Genomic DNA, 18151 nt, shown 5'->3' on the forward strand with positions numbered 1-18151 from the left:
GGTTCTTACATTTATGATAGGTGATAGTTTCCATTTTCATAATTTACTACACATTTTGTTCACATTTACTGGAGTTGTTCTAACAAGAGGCTGGAGATGATAATTGATAACTTAATATCATCAAATGATGTATAGGTTCTTCTATTCCTGTGGATCTGTTTTAAAAGTTACTCTGTTTTAGTGATTGCATTTTTCCTTTGGAGTAGTTTTTTCAGCTTCTAAATGAATATCACATTAAGATTCTTGAATGTCGTTTGAGTTTGGTAATGCTCAATGCAACTGGAAATTATGCATGCAGGGATAATCGTGCATGATAGTTTTTATGATATACATGCATGACACTTGTCAGTTTATATTTGTGGTTCATGGACAGAGTCGACGTTTCGCTTTCTTGTCGAGAAATGGAAGGATCATTTGCCTTCAGGGTACCTGCTCAAGGAGGCCTATGTGGATCAGCCTTCTGAAGAGGATGCTTGTCATTGTCACTTCACTTTTGTTCAAGATGGTGAATTATGCAGTGACCCACAATTAGTCTTAAACTATCAATGGTTTGTGGGAGAGAGAATGCTTTCAAATTTTGCTGCTATTCCTGATGCTACTGGAGTGGTAATGGATTTTTACGTCATTATCAGTAGATTTGAAGCTTTTGAGTCACTTTTTAATGCTTCTTTGTTATGTAATGCTGCATGATGTGATGGCCAGGTTTATTGGCCAAAGCATGAAGACATTGATAAAATCTTGAAAGTGGAATGTACTCCCCTACTAGGAGAAACAAAATATCCTTCTATTTTTGCAATATCCTCACCAGTTTCACCAGGTATACCCTTTCCTTGTTTTATTTGAGATTGAACTCAAACTTGAATATTTCTAATGTATGTTAGCTGGAGAGTAATGTGAAACTTGTAGTTCTCTACATCAATGCCTTTCTTGCCACGAGATAATTCAAAATATGAGATGTTGGTAAAATCACCCTTGTGTACTTAATTTATATCACCTTTCATGCTTTTTTCATCCATTAAACAGATGAAAGCAAGAGAAATTGTGAGCTTTAAAGTAAAAAATCCTTTCATGAAATTTTCTTGATCAATGATACTGCTTCATGAGTATGGTTTTAAAGTTCTGTTGCAAGGAAGTCCTCTGTTGAACAATACTAGAGCTTCAAAGATGAAGTGTGTAATAAATGAAATAATTTTTTTTTTTTATTTTTTTTTTTATTTATTATTATTATTTTTTAATGAAGGAGAAACCCTTCAAGGCAAGGCCACATTCGTGTACCCACCCTTGAAGAATAAACCCTAGACCCGTGTTTTGCACCCTCACCACATGGATCGGTCAAATCAGGCTTTCGTGAGGGGTGTGGCCCCAAGGAGTTGTTTGCATTCAAGGGGATTTAAACACTAGATCTAATGGTTATGCCACCAAAGTCCAAGGCCTTCATCACTTGAGCCAACCCTTTGGGGAGTAGATACTTAGATTTAATCAATGAACATGTATTGGCTGGATAAAATATCTAGCTAACACCAAAATATTTTCCTTTATTGGGTATTTATCTATATAATTACTTATGTGGTTGAAATCTAGAATAAGATAGCAGATTGCTATACAATGCACTAGTAATTTGCAAATGACAACAAAAAGCTTAGCAATTAATTATTCAAGCCCCTCGCGTGTCTATTCTGTCCCCACATAAGTACAAGACACCTCATGTATTTCATTCTTGGTAGTTCACTTGTTCAATAACCTTTCGTCTATCCAAAGTATTGTGGAGAATGATACTCAACTTTGTGTGGTTGTGGGCTTTGTATGATCAACTTATCTAACTAGAGGATGTACAAGAAAGTTACTTTAATCCCTTTGTTGGTGCTCTAGTTTGTGCTTGATATATATATTATTGGCCAACTTCTTGATAGTTTAAGCTTTTGGGGCTGATGGTCTATGTCATGGAATCAGAGCTAAGTTGTCTATGATGTCCTTGGTCCAAGTCTTTGTAATCTCCATGTGTTAGGCCCTTTATTCTGCACATGTAAGCTGTATTTGGTTCACTGTTACTCGGCGGGCCCACATGTGAGAGGAGCGTTAGTGTTGGTATGTTTATGAGTTTGATAGACATTTTTGGTCAACCTACGTGTCTCTATTGGTGTTTATGGAAGGAAATGAATGATAGAAATTTTGAGGACAATGAAAGGACTATGGAGGATATTATTTCTATGTTCTTTGAAACTTTGTATTTTTGGACGACGGCGTATGTGTCTCATCTATTGATTAGTTTTAGTGATTTTCTTTTTTGTTTTGCCCTTTCTATTAGGTTGTTCATTTTGTATATTTTTTGTATACTTAGGGGTGCCTTATGCTTTCATTGAGATTGGTTTAATTATTTATAAAAAAAATAAGCTATATTTGTATGATAATAGTGAGGATCCAACCTTCTAAAAAAAAACCCTATTGTAGACCAAGGCCCAAAACTACTATTGTCGGACCAAGCTAAATTTATGTTAAGCAGGAGTAAAAGCCCCCCGAGTGAAACATGGGTTTTGGCCCAGGATTAAACCCACTTCAGCCTTTGACCTTCTTGCTCAAAAAGGAGAAAGATTCTTCTCCTTTACCACGTTACATCCAACTCCTTCAGATTCAGCATCAAAACAAAAGCGTTGCAAACCTAGATCAGAGAGCTTCTCACCAAACCCTGAAACTCCAACAGCACATTCCGCCATCCCTTGAGAATTGGACACCAACTGATCTTTGAAAAAATTACCCCACAGATCTCCATCAAAAGCTTGCTCAATACCCAGCAGACCAAGAGGCACAACTGTAGAAGCCTCCGCTCGCAGCGCCGCCGCATACAAAGGAAACTTCGAACCAAACTTCTCCCTTGACTTAGGAAAGACAGAAGAGGAAGAAGACGAAGAGAGGGAGCAGCCGTGGCTTCAAGAAAAGCCACCACCTTGCTAAGTCCCCTGCAAACTGAGCCCAACCTCTCCTGTCACAACCCTCCAGCAATAAGATAAGCCCTTGCCGACCCCCCCAGCATACACTGCAAGTTCCAAGAAACGGCCGGCCTTGTTCTCACCTCGGCGAAAGATCAAGACTTGCTGAACCTCCCAGAAGGATTTGACGAAATCCTTGATCCTAGTGTTGCGCAAGGCCACCTCTACCGTTGCAACCAACCAGACTGCATATGGAAGACCCAAAGACACTATTGGGTAGCTTCTTAAAGGTGTTGATGTGGACTTTTGTTAATTTTTAGACGGAAGTTGGATGGAGGTACCATTTCTGTCTTTAGCTATAAACGGGGTATCATCTACGATACGAAATGAACCACATGGTGCAAAAAATAGTCTTTAAACCACATGGGGCAAAAATGTATTTAACCCATGAATGTATTCCATAATTTTCATGCCAAAGGCAAGTTTGAAAGAAGCCTTAATGGCACTTTCATTGCTCTCATTCCGAAGAAATTAGGGTCTGTTGATATTAAGGATTTTCGACCTATTAGCCTAGTGGGTGAAGTTTACAAAATTGTTGCCAAAGTTTTAGCTAATAGGTCGAAAATGGTTGTGGAGAAGATTATCTCCAATCCCCATAATAAATTTATCAGGGGTATGCAGATTCTACATTCTGTTCTTACAGCTAGTGGATGCCTTGAAAGTAGTATCAAATCTAGGGAGATAAGTGGCCCGTGCAAATTGGATATTGAGAAGATTTATGATCATGCCAATGGAGATTTTTTTGTTGTATATGCTGAGGAGGTGTGATTTTGGGGAAAAATTGTGTAATTGGATGGCGCATTTTTCTGTTTTGTTGAACAACACTCCAAAAGTATTTTTTTGGTAGTTCTCTTGGCTTGAGGTAGGAAGATCCTTTGTTTCCTTTGCTTTTCGTCATCATCGTGGAGTCTGAGTAAAATGTTCTATTCCCATCTTTTGTTTGCAAATGACGCTTTGATATTTTTGCGGGGCAAATCCTGATCACCTTCACTAGTTGCGTGGCTTGTTCTTATGCTTTGATGCTGTATTTGGTTTGAGAATTAATCTGGTTAAATCATAATTGGTCCCTGTTGGCAATGTCAATAATGTTGACGGTTTTGGTAGTATCTTGGGTTGCAAGGTTTCTTCTTTGCCTTCAAAGTATGTTGGTCTTTTGCTAGGAGCTTCTTTTAAGGCATGTCTATGTGGGATGACGTTATTGAGAAGTTAGAGCGTAGTTTGGCTGGTTGGAAGAAGATGCATTTATCTGAGGTTGGGAGGATTACTTTGATTAAAAGCACCTTATCTAATTTGCCTACTTATTTCATTTCTCTTTTTTCCCTCTCGGCTGGTGTTGCCAATTGCATAGAGAAGTTACAATGAGATTTGTTGTGGGGTGGTATCGGTGAAGAGATCAAATTTCATAAGCTGGTCCAAGGTGTCTTCTTCAATCTCTTAGGGGTGGGGGTCTGAAATTTACTTTTGTTCAACCAAGCCCTTTTGGGGAAGTGGTTATGGCGCTAAGTGCAAGAGTGAGAGGCCCCGTGGAGGATGGTAGTGGATTTTAAATATGATAGCTCGTGGGTGGGTGATGTTCAAGTGTTGTTCATGGGTTGTATCATTGTATGTGGTGGGGTTATCGAAATATATCAAGAAGGGTTGGGGGGAGTTTTCTCGTTATACTAGATTTGAGGTGGGCGACGGTTCCAAGATTAGATTTTGGGTATCAGACCCTTAAGGTACCTTTTCCGAAATTGTTCAGTATTGCTCGTTTTTAGGATGCTTCCATGGTAGATCTTTTGGACCTTTCTAGTGACTCATTAGTGGAATGTTTATTTTATTGGAGCAATGAATGATTCGGGGTGGATTTCTTTACCTCGTTCTTCAATCTGTTGTACTCCTTCAGACTAAGACTGAGTGGTGAGACAAGCTTTGTGGGGCCTGTTCTAAGAGAGGGTTATTCAATGTTAGGTCATTCTATAATGTCCTTGCTCCCCATGATAGTACTCCTTTCCCTTGGATGATTATTTGGTAAAACAAGGCTCCCTTGAGAGTGGCGTTCTTTACTTGGTCGGTTGCTTTAGAGATGGTCCTTACTATGAATAACTTAAATAATCGCAATATCATAGTGGTAGATTGGTGTTGCTATGTGTAAGAAGAGTGGAGAGTCCATTGATCACCTTCTACTCCACTGTGAGATTGCTAGTGCTTTATGGAATATTATTTTCAGTTGTGTTGGGTTAGCTTGGGTCATGCCTAGACTAGTGGTAGACCTCTTCGCCTGTTGGAGGGGGCAGTTTGGTAGCCTTCATAGTGCAACAGAATGGAGGATGCTTCCATCCTGCCTAATGTGACATTTCTGGAGGGAAATAAATTATCGAAGTTTTGAAGATTGCGAGAGAATGGTGGTGGAATTAAATGCTTTTTCCTTCAATACCCTTTACCATTGGACAGCTGCCTTTGACTATTTTAATATATCTAGTTTTCATGACTTTCTTTATTTTTTCTCTTTTTTGGTTATGTGTTTCTCTCGTATACTTCATGTGTACTTGGGTCGTGTCTTTGCGCTTTTTAATGAATTTTGATTACTTATGAAAAAAAAAGATAATAGTGTGTTCAAAGCTCCATTTGCTTAAGTTTGTATTGTGGGGTCATGTATAGTTTTCTATCTTGTAGATCGTGCGATTGTTTTTGAAATAGTTTCCGTATTGCACCTGTGTCTAGCCAGTAGATCTTCTTTTCCCTCTAACTTCCTTTTTTTTTCCTCATATTTCCTGTCTTGCAAAGGAAGTGGAATTCCAAAGGTTGTGAATCTTGAAGTCAGTGGGGAACTGGTCGAGGGAAATATCATCAGGGGTCATGCTGATGTTGCATGGTGTGGTGGGACTCCAGGGAAAGGTGTTGCTAGGTCAGTTGCATTACTAAAATGGTTATACACGTTGTGTGTATGCTTTTTATGTGCGAATATAGATGCATCATGTGTATATATACATATGTAAAAATTGTTGCAATAAAATGAAAAAAATCTAACCGTACAACTCATATCTTGTAGTTGGTTAAGGAGAAAATGGAATGGCAGCCCCGTGGTAATTACTGGAGCAGAAGATGAGGAGTACCGGTTGAGTGTAGATGACATTGATTCAAGCTTGGTTTTCATGTACACACCAGTAACTGAACAAGGTGCCAAAGGAGAACCTCAATATAAATATACAGGTTCTGTAAAAGCAGGTGCGTGAGTGGCAAACCTCATTTTTTTTTTCCAATTTGCTTTTGTTAAAGTTTGCCTCGATCAATTTTTCTTTCTTTATGTGGATGTTTTATCTTTCCTTCATGAATATGCTTGATTGCCTTTGCAATTATTTCTAATTTGCATTTTGTTTTTCTATTAGCTGTTATACAAAGTTTTGTATACATGTTGGAGTTCGAGATCACATATTGTTTCTATGGTTTAAAATATTAGATATACTGAGGGAATGGTGCCCTAAATCAACTTATGGTTCAATTGCTGCCTGTACATGGATGGATGTGTATTCCAGGATTGGCTTGGGGATGCTTTTACTAATAAGCCCAGAAAAGATGCTTTTAGTAAAAGCTGACAGAAACTTTTGCAATAAGCCCAGAAAAGATGGCTGGAAGCATGCTAGTAGACAGCACCTAAACAAACAAAGGATTATACAGAACTATAATGAGCAGAGGCAGAAACCTAAAGAAAAGATGATCTGAGGTTCACTGTTGTTACTGGTTGTTCTTATCTGCCGTTCACAAAATCATGCTGTTTTAAACTTCAGCAATACCTGAAAGATGTTGAAAAGTTAGAATATAACTTCCCATAGTTGTGTGGATACTGCACTATAAGGCATCCACTACTATGGACATACTCTATCAACAATTTAGCTTGAGCTTTCATCTATGCAAAAGAGATGATGGGTATGGTTGATAATCGTTTTGAAAAGTGTTTTTAGTTTTGGTTTGAAAAAGTGTTTTGATGTGACATAAATGTGAGAAGTGTTTTTTGGTGGGATCCGCATTTGAGAAAATGTATTTTGTGGAGTCCACTAAAGAAAATGGTTTGGTTTTGTTTTCAAAGAAATACATACTAAACATGCTTATTTTGAGAAAACACAAGCATGTGTGGAGCTGACTTCTCACTTATAAAAAGAATAATTTTTTTTTAAAAAGGTAAATTTGATTAAAACTCCATGAGTTTTTGCATTCTTTCAATTTACTTGGCTTTTAAATCTGACTTTTAACTTGCGTTTTTCACTTTCACTCCTATCCAAAATTGCTTACGTGGCATTAATAGGATTAATGCTACGTAAGCAATTTTACAATGGCACATACCACTCATGCTTATGTGGCTGTGTGAGCTACCCTTCCACCTTCTCAAGGGGGGTGGCCACCCCCAACCCAAGGGTTGCTTGCGCGGCCAACCCTGGGGTGGCTTGCGTGGCCACCTCAAATTAAGGCGGTGGCCGCATGAGCCACCCTTTGTTTTGGGGTGGCTATGCGAGAAACCCCTTGGTCAGGGGTTGCCTCACGAGCCACCCCCTCTGTTGGGGTTGGCCGTGCGAGCACCCCTTCCATTGGGGTCGGTTGCGCGAGCCAGCTTTTCCGCTGGGAGTGGCGCGCAGGCCATCCCATCAATTGGGGGTGGCCACGCGAGCCACCACCATTGCGGGGGTGGCCGGCACCCCTTGTAGGGGTGGAGGGGCAGCTCTGCCATCTCTGGCCATATGTTTTTGTTTTGGATTTTGGTACTTTTATAATAAAATAAATGTTTGTTTTCACATGTGGCATGTGATGTGGCAAAATTGTTTACGCGGGATTACTCCTAGCAGAGGTGGCCACCCATCTCCTCCGTTGGAGATGGTCGTGCGGTCACCTCTCTCTAATATATAAGTAATAGGTTAGCCCTTGCACCTGAAAAATTAAGTATTTTTCTTTTCAAAATATATAAGAAAGTGTGAAAAGCTTTTCAAAAAAGTGTTTTGATTTTTTTTTTTAACGGTTTTGAGAAATGTGTGGTTTGGTATCGCTACCAAATAAGGTCGATATTTACAAGGAGCGACAGAATATTAGGGTCCCTTGATTAGATGAATTTCATCCTCACATTATGCGCTACCACCCCCTCCCCCGGTGGTTTGCCCCCTTGCCTTTCCCCAAAATGGAAAGGAAGGAAAATAAATGATTGGTCCCATCCAATACTGATAAAAATTTCATATTGGATTATACTGTCCATGGCAATGGGTGCTCTGTTTTGCCTTTTGTAAGTTTCACACAGCCGCTAGATTTTAAACCTGTAGCCACACCCTCCCACTTGTTCTTATGGGGGAAGAGTTTTCATTTGAGCTAAAGCTCATTGTATGTGGCTGTGGTCGCTGATCTAGTAAATACTTGCTAATATTGCTGGCGATGATCTTATAAACACCACTCATGAGGCTAATAGGCCAGAAGTTTGCGAGTTCGATCCCCCCAGGAGATTTGGGGATTAAGGCAATGAAAGAGGCGTTGAGGCTTTTTACAAATTTGCTGTGAGCATGGAAATCTATAAAGACCCCCATGATATCAGATTTGATCACGTCCCAATGGTTTTGGAAAAAAGCCATGGGGAAGCTATCGGCCCATCGGGACCTAGAGCCTTATCTCGGTTAGCTTTCACCACCTCTAAGACCTCCACTTCCTCAAAAGGAGTTCCAACTGAGTAGCCTCCTCTGGTTAAGGAGTTGAAAGCGAGGCCATCCAACTTGGGCCTCCAGTTGTATTGCTTAGAAAAAAGGGACTCATAAAAATGAACAATGTGGTCTCTGATGGCCGGTTGATCTGAAGTGACTGAGCTGTTAACAACCAATGATTCTATGGTGTTGGATCTTCTGTTCGAGTTAGCAATCCGATGGAAGAGCTTTGTGCATTTGTCACCTTCTTTTAGCCAAAGGACCCTGGATTTTTGTCTCCAACTAATTTCTTCTTGGAGAATAGTTCTTTCCAGATCACTAGCAATCAGGTTTTTCCTCAATAGCTCTTCAGAGTCTAAGCCTCTCTCTTCCTCAAGCCTATCAAGCGTGCGCAAACCTTCAAGGCGAGCTAATTTAAGGGAATCCACATTTCCAAACACCTGTTCGTTCCAAGATTTGAGGTCGACCTTTTAAGCCTTCAGTTTTTGAGCAAGGACAAAGCTAGGGGAGCCTTGAAAGGAATAAGACGCCCACCAAAGCCTCACCCTATCCATGAAACCGTCTTCCTGCAGCCTCATATTCTCGAACTTAAAAGGTCTTTTCCCCCTTTGGATGCTGTCGCAGACGAGGAGGATGGGAAAGTGTTCAGAGCACAAGCGAGGAACCCTCTTCTGGAAAAGACTAGGATATTTTGCTTCCCAATACAGAGAAACAAGAAACCTGCCAAGCCTAGACCAAGATGAATTATTGGACCATGTGAATGACCCTCTTGCAAGGGGGAGGTCCATGAGACCTTGCTCTGATATAAAATCAGAGAACTTCGTCATCGTGGAAGAAAGACGAGTGACTCCTATTCGTTTGCAGGGAAAGTGGATGACATTGAAATCCCCACCAATGCACCATGGTAAATACCACAAACTGAGCAAATCAGCCAATTCATCCCGAAGAGACCTGCGGTGATTGTCGAGGTTAGGACCGTAGACCCCGGCAAAAGCCCAAGAAAAGTTAACTTAAATATTTTTAAAAGCGCAAGCCACACAACGTATTCCCCTACATACACCTCAAATTTTTCCATAACCCTCCTATCCCACATCAGCAGGATACCACTGGAAGCTCCACTGTAAGAAAGATAGCACCAATCGATAAATTGGCATCCCCACAAACTTCCCACAATACTATTAGAAATAAGCTCCAATTTAGTTTCTTGCAAGCATATGATGTCAGCCTTCCACTGCCTAAGGAGATTTCTGATTTTCAACTATTTGCTACCTTGATTCAGCCCTCTAACATTCCAAGAGATCAGCCTAGGATTCACGTGGAACCTCTTTGAGCCCTCCCCTTGTTCTTGCCACGAGAAGCACTGCCATTGCGAGCGTCATAGTTGATGGAGTTGACCAAACCATTAATTTCTCTAACACCTTTTTTACCCACTTTCAAACGGGAGCTCGCCACCTTAGTGTCATGATTTGCTATAATATCTGAAAATAGAGACGAAAGTCTTCCTTCAAAACCATCGCAAGAAAGGCCCACAAAATGACTAAACTCCTCTAGCATCTGCAAAACCCAATTTGGAGATTGCTCTCCGACCTTCCGCTTAGTCTTAGATGGTGGACAACAAGCTAGGGGGGAGGGTTCGACCTCAGCGAATAACTCCAACTCTAAGCCACCTACCAACAGGGGGAGGGGAGAGGCTGCCACCACAGAGAGCGGGGCACAGAGAAAAAGGGGGGGGGGGGGGGTCAGGGAGAACGCTGGGGTGATGCTGGTTCGCCGGCTGGCTTCTTTAATAGTTCTAGAGGTCTGAGACAGGGCCATCATCTTTCTCTCCTCCTGTTTATAGTTGTCATGGAAGCTTTGAGCAGATTTCTTTCTGTTACTGTTGACAGTGGTCGCCTCTCTGGCTTTTCTGTGGGTTCTAGGCCTCATGTGATCAACATCTCCCACTTGTTGTTCGCGGATGACACCTTGGTCTTCTGTGAGGCTAGTACTAGCCACCTTCGCTACCTGTGGGTCCTCTTATTCTGCTTTGAAGCTGTCTTTGGCTTAAAGGTCAATTTGGCCAAATCTCTCTTGGTCCCTGTTGGTAATGTGGACAATGTTGCTGAGTTGGTTGCATGACTTCCTCTCTGCCCATTGAGTACCTTGGTATGCCGCTTGGGGCGTGTTACAAGGCTACGTCTATCTGGGATGATACCGTGGTTAAGATGGAGCGTCACTTGGCCAGTTGGAAAAGGTTGTATTTGTCCAAGGGCGGCAGAGTTACCCTCATCAAGAGTACCCTCTCCAATCTCCCTACGTACTTCTTGTCTCTCTTTCCCATTCCCGTTCGTGTGGCCAATCGCATTGAGAAGCTCCAAAGAGACTATCTATGGGGGGGATAGGTGATGAATTTAAATATCACTTGGTTAGATGGGACAAGGTTTGCTCTCCGATCTTTGAGGGAAAGCTGTGGATCAGAAATTTGAGGGCTTTCAATTGCGCCCTGCTAGGCAAATGGCTATGACGCTTTGGGTCTGAGAAAGATGCGTGGTGGAGAGTCGTGGTGGATTCTAAATATGGCAGACTATGGGACGGGTGGTGTTCTCTTGAGTCGACAGGTGCCTTTGGGGTGGGGTTGTGGAAGAACATTAGAAAACTTTGGGTTTCATTATCTCGATTCACTAGATTTGTCTTGGGGGATGGCTCCAAGATCAGCTTTTGACATGATTTGTGGTGTAGGGACGTGACTCTCAAAGTAGCTTTTCCAGTTTTATTTGGTATTGCCCGCGTAAAGGACGTGCTGTTGCGGATAATTTGGAGCATTTGGGCGACTCAATCCAGTGGAACGTGAGCTTCACTAGGGAGGCCCACGATTGGGAGGTGGATGTTTTTGTTTCTTTCTTCCAAGTGTTGCACTCAGTCAAAGTGAGCACAGACAGTGAAGACAAGCTATGGTGGGTCTCCTCCAAAAAAGGAGTGTTCAAAGTCAAGTCCTCCTTTTACTTCTTAGCTAGCTCTAATGGTAGCCACTTTCCCTGGAAAAGTGTTTGGCGCAATCAAGTTCCCTCAAGGGTTGCCTTCTTTGTGTGGATCACGATTCTTGGCAAGATTCTCCCCCTGGACAACCTCAGGAAACGGCATGTTATCGTGATAAACAAATGCTATATGTGTAAGAAGACTGGGGAGCCCGTGGATCATCTCCTTCTCCACTGCGATGTGGCTTCTGTTTTGTGGAGTTCCCTCTTTAGTCGTTTCGGCATGTCTTGGGTTATGCCCAGATGGGTTATCGACTTGCTTATGTGTTGGTGGTCCTTTGGAAGATCAAAGAGCCCCGCTGTTTGGAAAATGACGCCTATTTGCCACTTTTGGTACTTGTGGAGGGAAAGAAACAATAGGAGCTTTGAGGACTTGGAAAGTACCTTAGAAGAGATTCTTTTCTCGTTTTACCATTCCTTGTTTTTTTGGACTACGGCTTATGTCCACCCTTTGTCCTTTTCTTTTCCTGACTTTCTCGCTCGTTTTTCTCTTTCTAGCTAAGTGTTTTCCTTGTAGACTCTCAAAGTACTAAGGAGTGCCGTACGCTTTTTTAATGAGATCGGTTTCTTGCTTATATAAAAAAAAAATATTGCTGGTCAGGGATGGTCTCAGAGTACCTTGTACCTGAAATATAGCATAGCGAGTGATCGATTTTAATTAGATTTCATAAATAACACATGCCATTCAAACTAATGCTCTGCAAATTTACGTTCCAAATCTGTTATCCTTCTTTCTTTTTGTTTTTTGTTCTTTTTTTTTTTTTTTTGGGTGTTCTTTGTTTTGGTCGTAAACCGCAAAATGCAGTGTAACAGTTCTAATTGGATCTTTTCTTGTGATGGCAGCTCCTCCATCAGTCAGTAATGTCCGAATTATTGGAGACGCTGTTGAAGGATGTATCATTGAAGGAGTTGGTGATTACCTTGGAGGGAGGGAGGGTCCCAGCAAGTTTGATTGGTTACGTCAGAATAAGGATACAGGGTTGGTACACACATACTCTATCTTGCTCAATTTTACCTGCCATGGTTTTATTCGGGTGCATGTGTGGGGTGTCCCATAATTTTATTTAATAGATCATTCTTATTATAGGCCTAGATTATTTTGGCTTTTTATTTCTAACTTTCCTTATTTAAATCTGTTTTTGGTTTGTCCTTTTGTTGCAGAGTGTACTGAATGTATGCATTTTCAGTTTTAAAAGTTTTTTTTTTTTTTTTTTTGGATTTTTTAAAAAATACTGATATAAACCTACTTATGTATAAAAGATTGATTTTTAACTTGGATTTTTCCGTTTTACAAGTCAGCTATCTCCACCTCATTTTTATGGCTTTTGTTGGCAGAGACTTTCTACTAGTGTCAACTGGTACATCCGAGTATACCTTGACCAAAGAAGATGTTGGGCAAGTCTTGGCTTTCATATATATACCTATCAACTTTGAGGGTATGTCAACCGCCTTTCTGTATTGTGGCAATGTTTCTGTACATGGTCAACATGTAGATTTCTCAGAGATCATCATGTAATATCATAATTGGTATACCTTTCAGGGCAGGAAGGGGAATCTGTATCAGTAGTGTCTCCCGTAGTGAAGCAAGGTACTTCTTGGTGTCAACTGTTTTTTGTGGCTTATATATGCTTTATCTGTATCATCCTGTTTCTACTTATAAATTGCTGCCATATTGCCTTTGTCATGGTGCATATTGTTCTTTAACTTCCTCTAGTTGTGATGCTTATCTTTGTTCAAATTACAGCACCACCAAAGGTGACAAATGTAAAGATAATTGGTGAATATAGGGAGAACAGCAAGATTACTGTAACTGGTATTGTTACTGGAGGAACTGAGGGTTCTAGCAGAGTACAGTGGTTTAAGAAAAGATCATCCATATTGGATGGTGAGAAAGATCTCGAACCGTTGAGCGCATCCAAGATTGCCAAGGTAGGTGATGTTTATTTTCTCTGAGCATGAGTATGCAGTTGTACTTCAACTGTAGGGCATTGGGTGTGTTTGGTAAAGATTTTTGAGGTGACTTTTATGAATAGTAGTAAGATGTGATTGTTCTGATATAAAGTAGAAAGAAGTTATTTTGGGTGCTGTTTGGTTTCTTTTGCGGTAGTACTTTAGTTGGTTCTTTGTTTTCTAGGTTTTGACTTGGGGGCTGTTTCCTGGGTTTTTTGGGTTAGCTGTGGTTCTTCTGTGTATACTTCTTGTGTACGTAGGGGCGCCTTACGCTTTCTTTTCAATAAAATCTACTTATCAAAAAAAAAAAAAAGTAGAAAGAAGTTATGAATTTTTTGTAAGAAGTGAAAAAATTTTGTTTTGTAATGGGTTTTTTTGTTTAAAAAGTAATAAAAAGTGATTGATATGATATAAAAAATGAAAAAGTTGGAATGTTTTAAAGTTAAACCCTTTTTTTTTAGAGAAAAGTGGGGGTGGGGGAAGGGGTTACCGAACAGAGCCATTATCTTTTTCCTTTAATATGATGGGACTTCTTACCTGTGCTTTGTTCTTTGTTTAGGCGTTCCGCATACCTTTAGGTGCTGTTGGCTTTCACATTGTTGCCAAATATACTCCTATGACTCCAGATGGTGAATCTGGTGAACCAGTATATGCCATATCAGATAGAGCAGTTGAGAGTAAGAAAACCTCTCTTCTTCTGGCAACACTCTGCATAATTAATGCGCAACTTTCTTGTTTTGCAGCATTGTGATTCCTGAAACTATTGATGCAAAATTTATTCACTAATTCCTATTTTAAATTTTTGCAGCACTTCCCCCAAGCTTGAATTTCTTATCGATTACTGGTGAATACACTGAAGATAGAATATTGACAGCATCTTATGGCTACATAGGAGGTCATGAGGGGAAGAGTATCTATAATTGGTATCTGCATGAGGTATACAGTTTTAGCAACATGGTGTAATGCTTTATGTGCACTTTCTTTTTCCAGTAAGTAATGCTTTATGTATGGTTTGGTGCCTTGGTCTCCTTGGTATGTAACTGTGAACTTTTCTAAACTGTTTAATCTACCCTAAAAAGAGAAATAGCTCCTAGATAGAACATATGTAGAAACCATGTAGAACTAATCGATGGTAATCACACTGACTTTCCAGTCATTACAAGTGCCATCTCATCACTCTTCCATTGGCAGGATTCATTGCAATAAAATCATCTCTATATCCTAATAAATTATGCAGATGTGGGGGACCTCAGTTGCATTATTTTCTCTTAAACTCATTAGTGGGCTAATATTGTTACATTTTTCGTAGTGGTCACATTATTATTCCTTATTGCATGGGTTCTATTGTTGTAATAAAAGGTTATATATTCTTGCTTATTGCATTGAATTTGTTGTTTTCGCACCAAATTTTAGATTTAAGGTTCCAAAAGAATAATTAGGTTATGAAATAATTAAAGAAGTCCTATGGTTCTTTATGGCTTACATGGCAGTGTTTAGTCAAAGTTCACCTTTAAAGGATTTTTTACCTGAATCCATAATACTTGGAACTCTTATTGCCCTTCTAGGTTTAATATATGCGTGCCTGTTTTTGTGGCTTTAGTATTTTTCATTGTAATTTTTCTATTTCTTTCTTCAGCTATTCTTTTTTCTGAATCATATTCTGTTGGTACTTCTGTCTGCTATCATGTTGTATAAATCTATGATGAAATTTTATCTTTCTTCTCACCATTCTTATATGCTATAAATATGTCTTTAGATGTTAAGATCTGATTTAAGTTATTTGTTCCGTACCTCTTGATGTTAAAGAAAAACAAAAGACCTACAGGTTACTTGAGGCTTACACTTAGTTTCAGTCAACAATTTGGTGTAAAGTTCCCTGTCCTTTATGTCACATTAAAATACAGCATATATTTATACTTTATATTCAACAGATCATTATTCTTATATTAACTTGAACTTTCTTTGGAATCTGCAGCTCGAAACTGACTCCAGTTCTCTAATACCCGAGGCTTCAGGACTTCTTCAGTATCGTATTACCAAGGATGCAATTGGTAGATTCATTTCCTTCCAATGTACTCCGATCCGTGATGATGGGATTGTGGGTGAGCCAAGAACATGCATGGGTCAGGAACGCGTTCGACCTGGTATTTTTGTTCTCTTTGGTTCTGAAAAGTATATTAGCAAATGCCAAATGATATTAATAATTATACTCTCACATAAAAATGATACATTGTAGGATATATTGTTTGAAAGATTTATAATGTCAGTGGTTGAAATTTTAAGTGTGTTAGAAGAGGTACTAGGGTTTGTGAGAGTTATTATGGTATGTTTGGGAACAAGAAGAGTCTTGATTCTATTTGCTACAGTGTTTGGGTTTTTCAGAAACAAATCAGATTTTATCTCACTTTTTCTAATTTTATCTTAGAAAGTCAAACTATCCAAACATCTTTTTCAACTTTATTTGCCTCAGAATTCGCGCACTAAATTATAGTTGAATTCTGATTTCAAAAAATCGAACACTCAAACGTGCCATAAGGGTTTGTGGGTATTTTAGTCATTGTAATATTTCTCAAAACATAAATAACAAGATGTGTGAGGTGGGCTATGTAACAGTAATGAGCCTCTACCTTCTCTCTAAACCTTTCATGCAAACCACAACATGGTATTAGAGCGTGTTTAGGATTCTAGTCTAAATCCCCCGTTTGTAGTTGTTAAATTACCACTTATCCTAACAGCCTAAGGTAATAGAAATAGATAAATTTAATCATTTAATTTATATCTAACACTATCCCTTAATAGATGAGACCCAACACGTGAAATATTTAATCGAAATGGGAGGCGAATGACAGAGATAGGGTACGAACTCGGGACCTCGGTTTTGATATCTTATTAAATTACCACTTATCCCAGAAGCGTAAGTTAATAGGAATTGATAAATTTAACTATTTATTTACATTCTAACAGTAGTTTTGGTGGTCTTGGTTTTTCTTCCTTGTGGTTGACGCGTTGTTGTTTTATAGTCCCAATGGTAGCATTGCCTGTGTGGGCTTAGCCCACACGGGTCGTGCCTTGATAAAGCTTTAGAAGATCTATTCATGGTGAACAAAAAGCCTCCGACAATAGAAAAGATAAAACATCTTACCGCTCAGCCCAACCCCCAACCCGTATATTCAGGATGTTGGTTTTGGTTACTCAACAGTTTCTGTGGTGATTCTCGGTCAAGTCGCGATGCTTTTGTGGTGTCTCTCAGTAGTTTTGGGGTTGGTGGCATTCTTTGTGGTGCTCGATGGCTAGTTTGGTGAAGTATGGCGATTACCGATGGTTTCCAGCGGTTTTTGTGGTGTTTTCTGGTGGTTTTGTGTTCTTTGGCTATGTATGTGGTGTTTTGCGGTGTACGGCGATCCTTCCGACGAGTTTTGTGGTGTCGTCGTTGAATCCTCCGTCGGAATCAGTGGCTGATGATGTCTCCAGCAACAAGGAAGATCCTTGTTTGGTTTTTGTCGGCAGCTCTCCCTATCCTGGATCAGGATAGCTGCGTTCTCAGTTTATTTACTATCCTGGTTGGTTTTGTATCCTTTTGGCCAATTCATCAACTCCTTCTGGTTCAATATCTTTTCTCATGGCTTGTTGTATTTCTAGTCCGGCTCATTGTAGTTTGAGACTGGTTCAACACTTTTCTCGTCCGGTTTAGTGTCTTCTTCGACCAATTCATTGGTTTCCTTTCTGGTTCAGAGCATATTCAGATCAATTTAGTGGTTTTATTTTTGGTTTAGAGCATATTCAGGCCGATTTAGTGGTTTTGGTTTTAGTTCAGTACATTGTTTGGCTAGTTCTTTCTATTTCTTGACTAGTTTAGATAGTTTTTCAACCGATTCAATTGTTTTCCGGCCCATTCAAGTGGCTTCTTAATTGGTTCGTGTGGTTTATCGCTTGATTGGGCTTCACGGAGCCACCATTAGGTTTGTTTCTTAGGGTCGTGTTTACAAGTTGTAGTTGGTTGACCGTTGTTGGTTGTATTGATGATCAATCCAACGCTGTTGTTAGTTGTGGTTGATTGTTGATGGTTGTCTGTTATTGGTAGTATTGATCAGCAATTGTGATCATCGTTGGTTGTTGGTGGTATTGATCACTGGAATTGTGATAGTCGTAGTTGGTTGTTGAGATCCGGCCGGCCTTGCGGTGGGTTGCAATCGGTTCTTGATGTTTTCTGGTGAGATTCGACTGCCCGTTGCAGTCTTCAGGCGAGTTTTCGACCTACGAAGTTTTTGGCGAATTTTCTTTGGGTGTTGGCTTTTTAGCATGTTTGAGCTGAGGTAAGGTCATAGCGTACGTTACAGAATGAGTTAAGGTGTTAATACTAGAAACAAACCTAAAACTTAGGAAACCTAGCCAAAGCAAGCATCTCCTAGGGACTATGGATCCCCCCGAGGGGGAAGAGCGTAGCGAAGGGGGGTAATGAACCTTCTATCCGATAGGTTGTTCTTGTACCTATCCTCGAGGATCTTAACATCAAACATCGCAAAAATGGTCTTTATCTAATTGGGAATCTATA

The 18151-nt window shown here is 40.0% G+C and overlaps 1 protein-coding gene across 3 annotated transcripts in view; it reads left to right on the top strand.

Moving 5' to 3' along the window:
* LOC133868016 (187-kDa microtubule-associated protein AIR9) overlaps positions 1 to 18151 on the top strand; it is a 54138-nt gene that overhangs the window by 13441 nt on the left and 22546 nt on the right. For all 3 annotated transcript variants that reach the window (XM_062304803.1, XM_062304805.1, XM_062304804.1), the window contains 11 exons: positions 374 to 606; positions 703 to 817; positions 5751 to 5871; positions 6016 to 6191; positions 12493 to 12628; positions 12985 to 13085; positions 13190 to 13237; positions 13394 to 13578; positions 14159 to 14276; positions 14408 to 14535; positions 15575 to 15743. In XM_062304803.1, the coding sequence (XP_062160787.1) occupies positions 374 to 606; positions 703 to 817; positions 5751 to 5871; positions 6016 to 6191; positions 12493 to 12628; positions 12985 to 13085; positions 13190 to 13237; positions 13394 to 13578; positions 14159 to 14276; positions 14408 to 14535; positions 15575 to 15743 (1530 nt within the window). The remainder of the gene's footprint in view (positions 1 to 373; positions 607 to 702; positions 818 to 5750; positions 5872 to 6015; positions 6192 to 12492; positions 12629 to 12984; positions 13086 to 13189; positions 13238 to 13393; positions 13579 to 14158; positions 14277 to 14407; positions 14536 to 15574; positions 15744 to 18151) is intronic.

This window comes from Alnus glutinosa, chromosome 5 (assembly GCF_958979055.1).
Source record: "Alnus glutinosa chromosome 5, dhAlnGlut1.1, whole genome shotgun sequence".
NCBI classification, from domain to species: domain Eukaryota; kingdom Viridiplantae; phylum Streptophyta; class Magnoliopsida; order Fagales; family Betulaceae; genus Alnus; species Alnus glutinosa.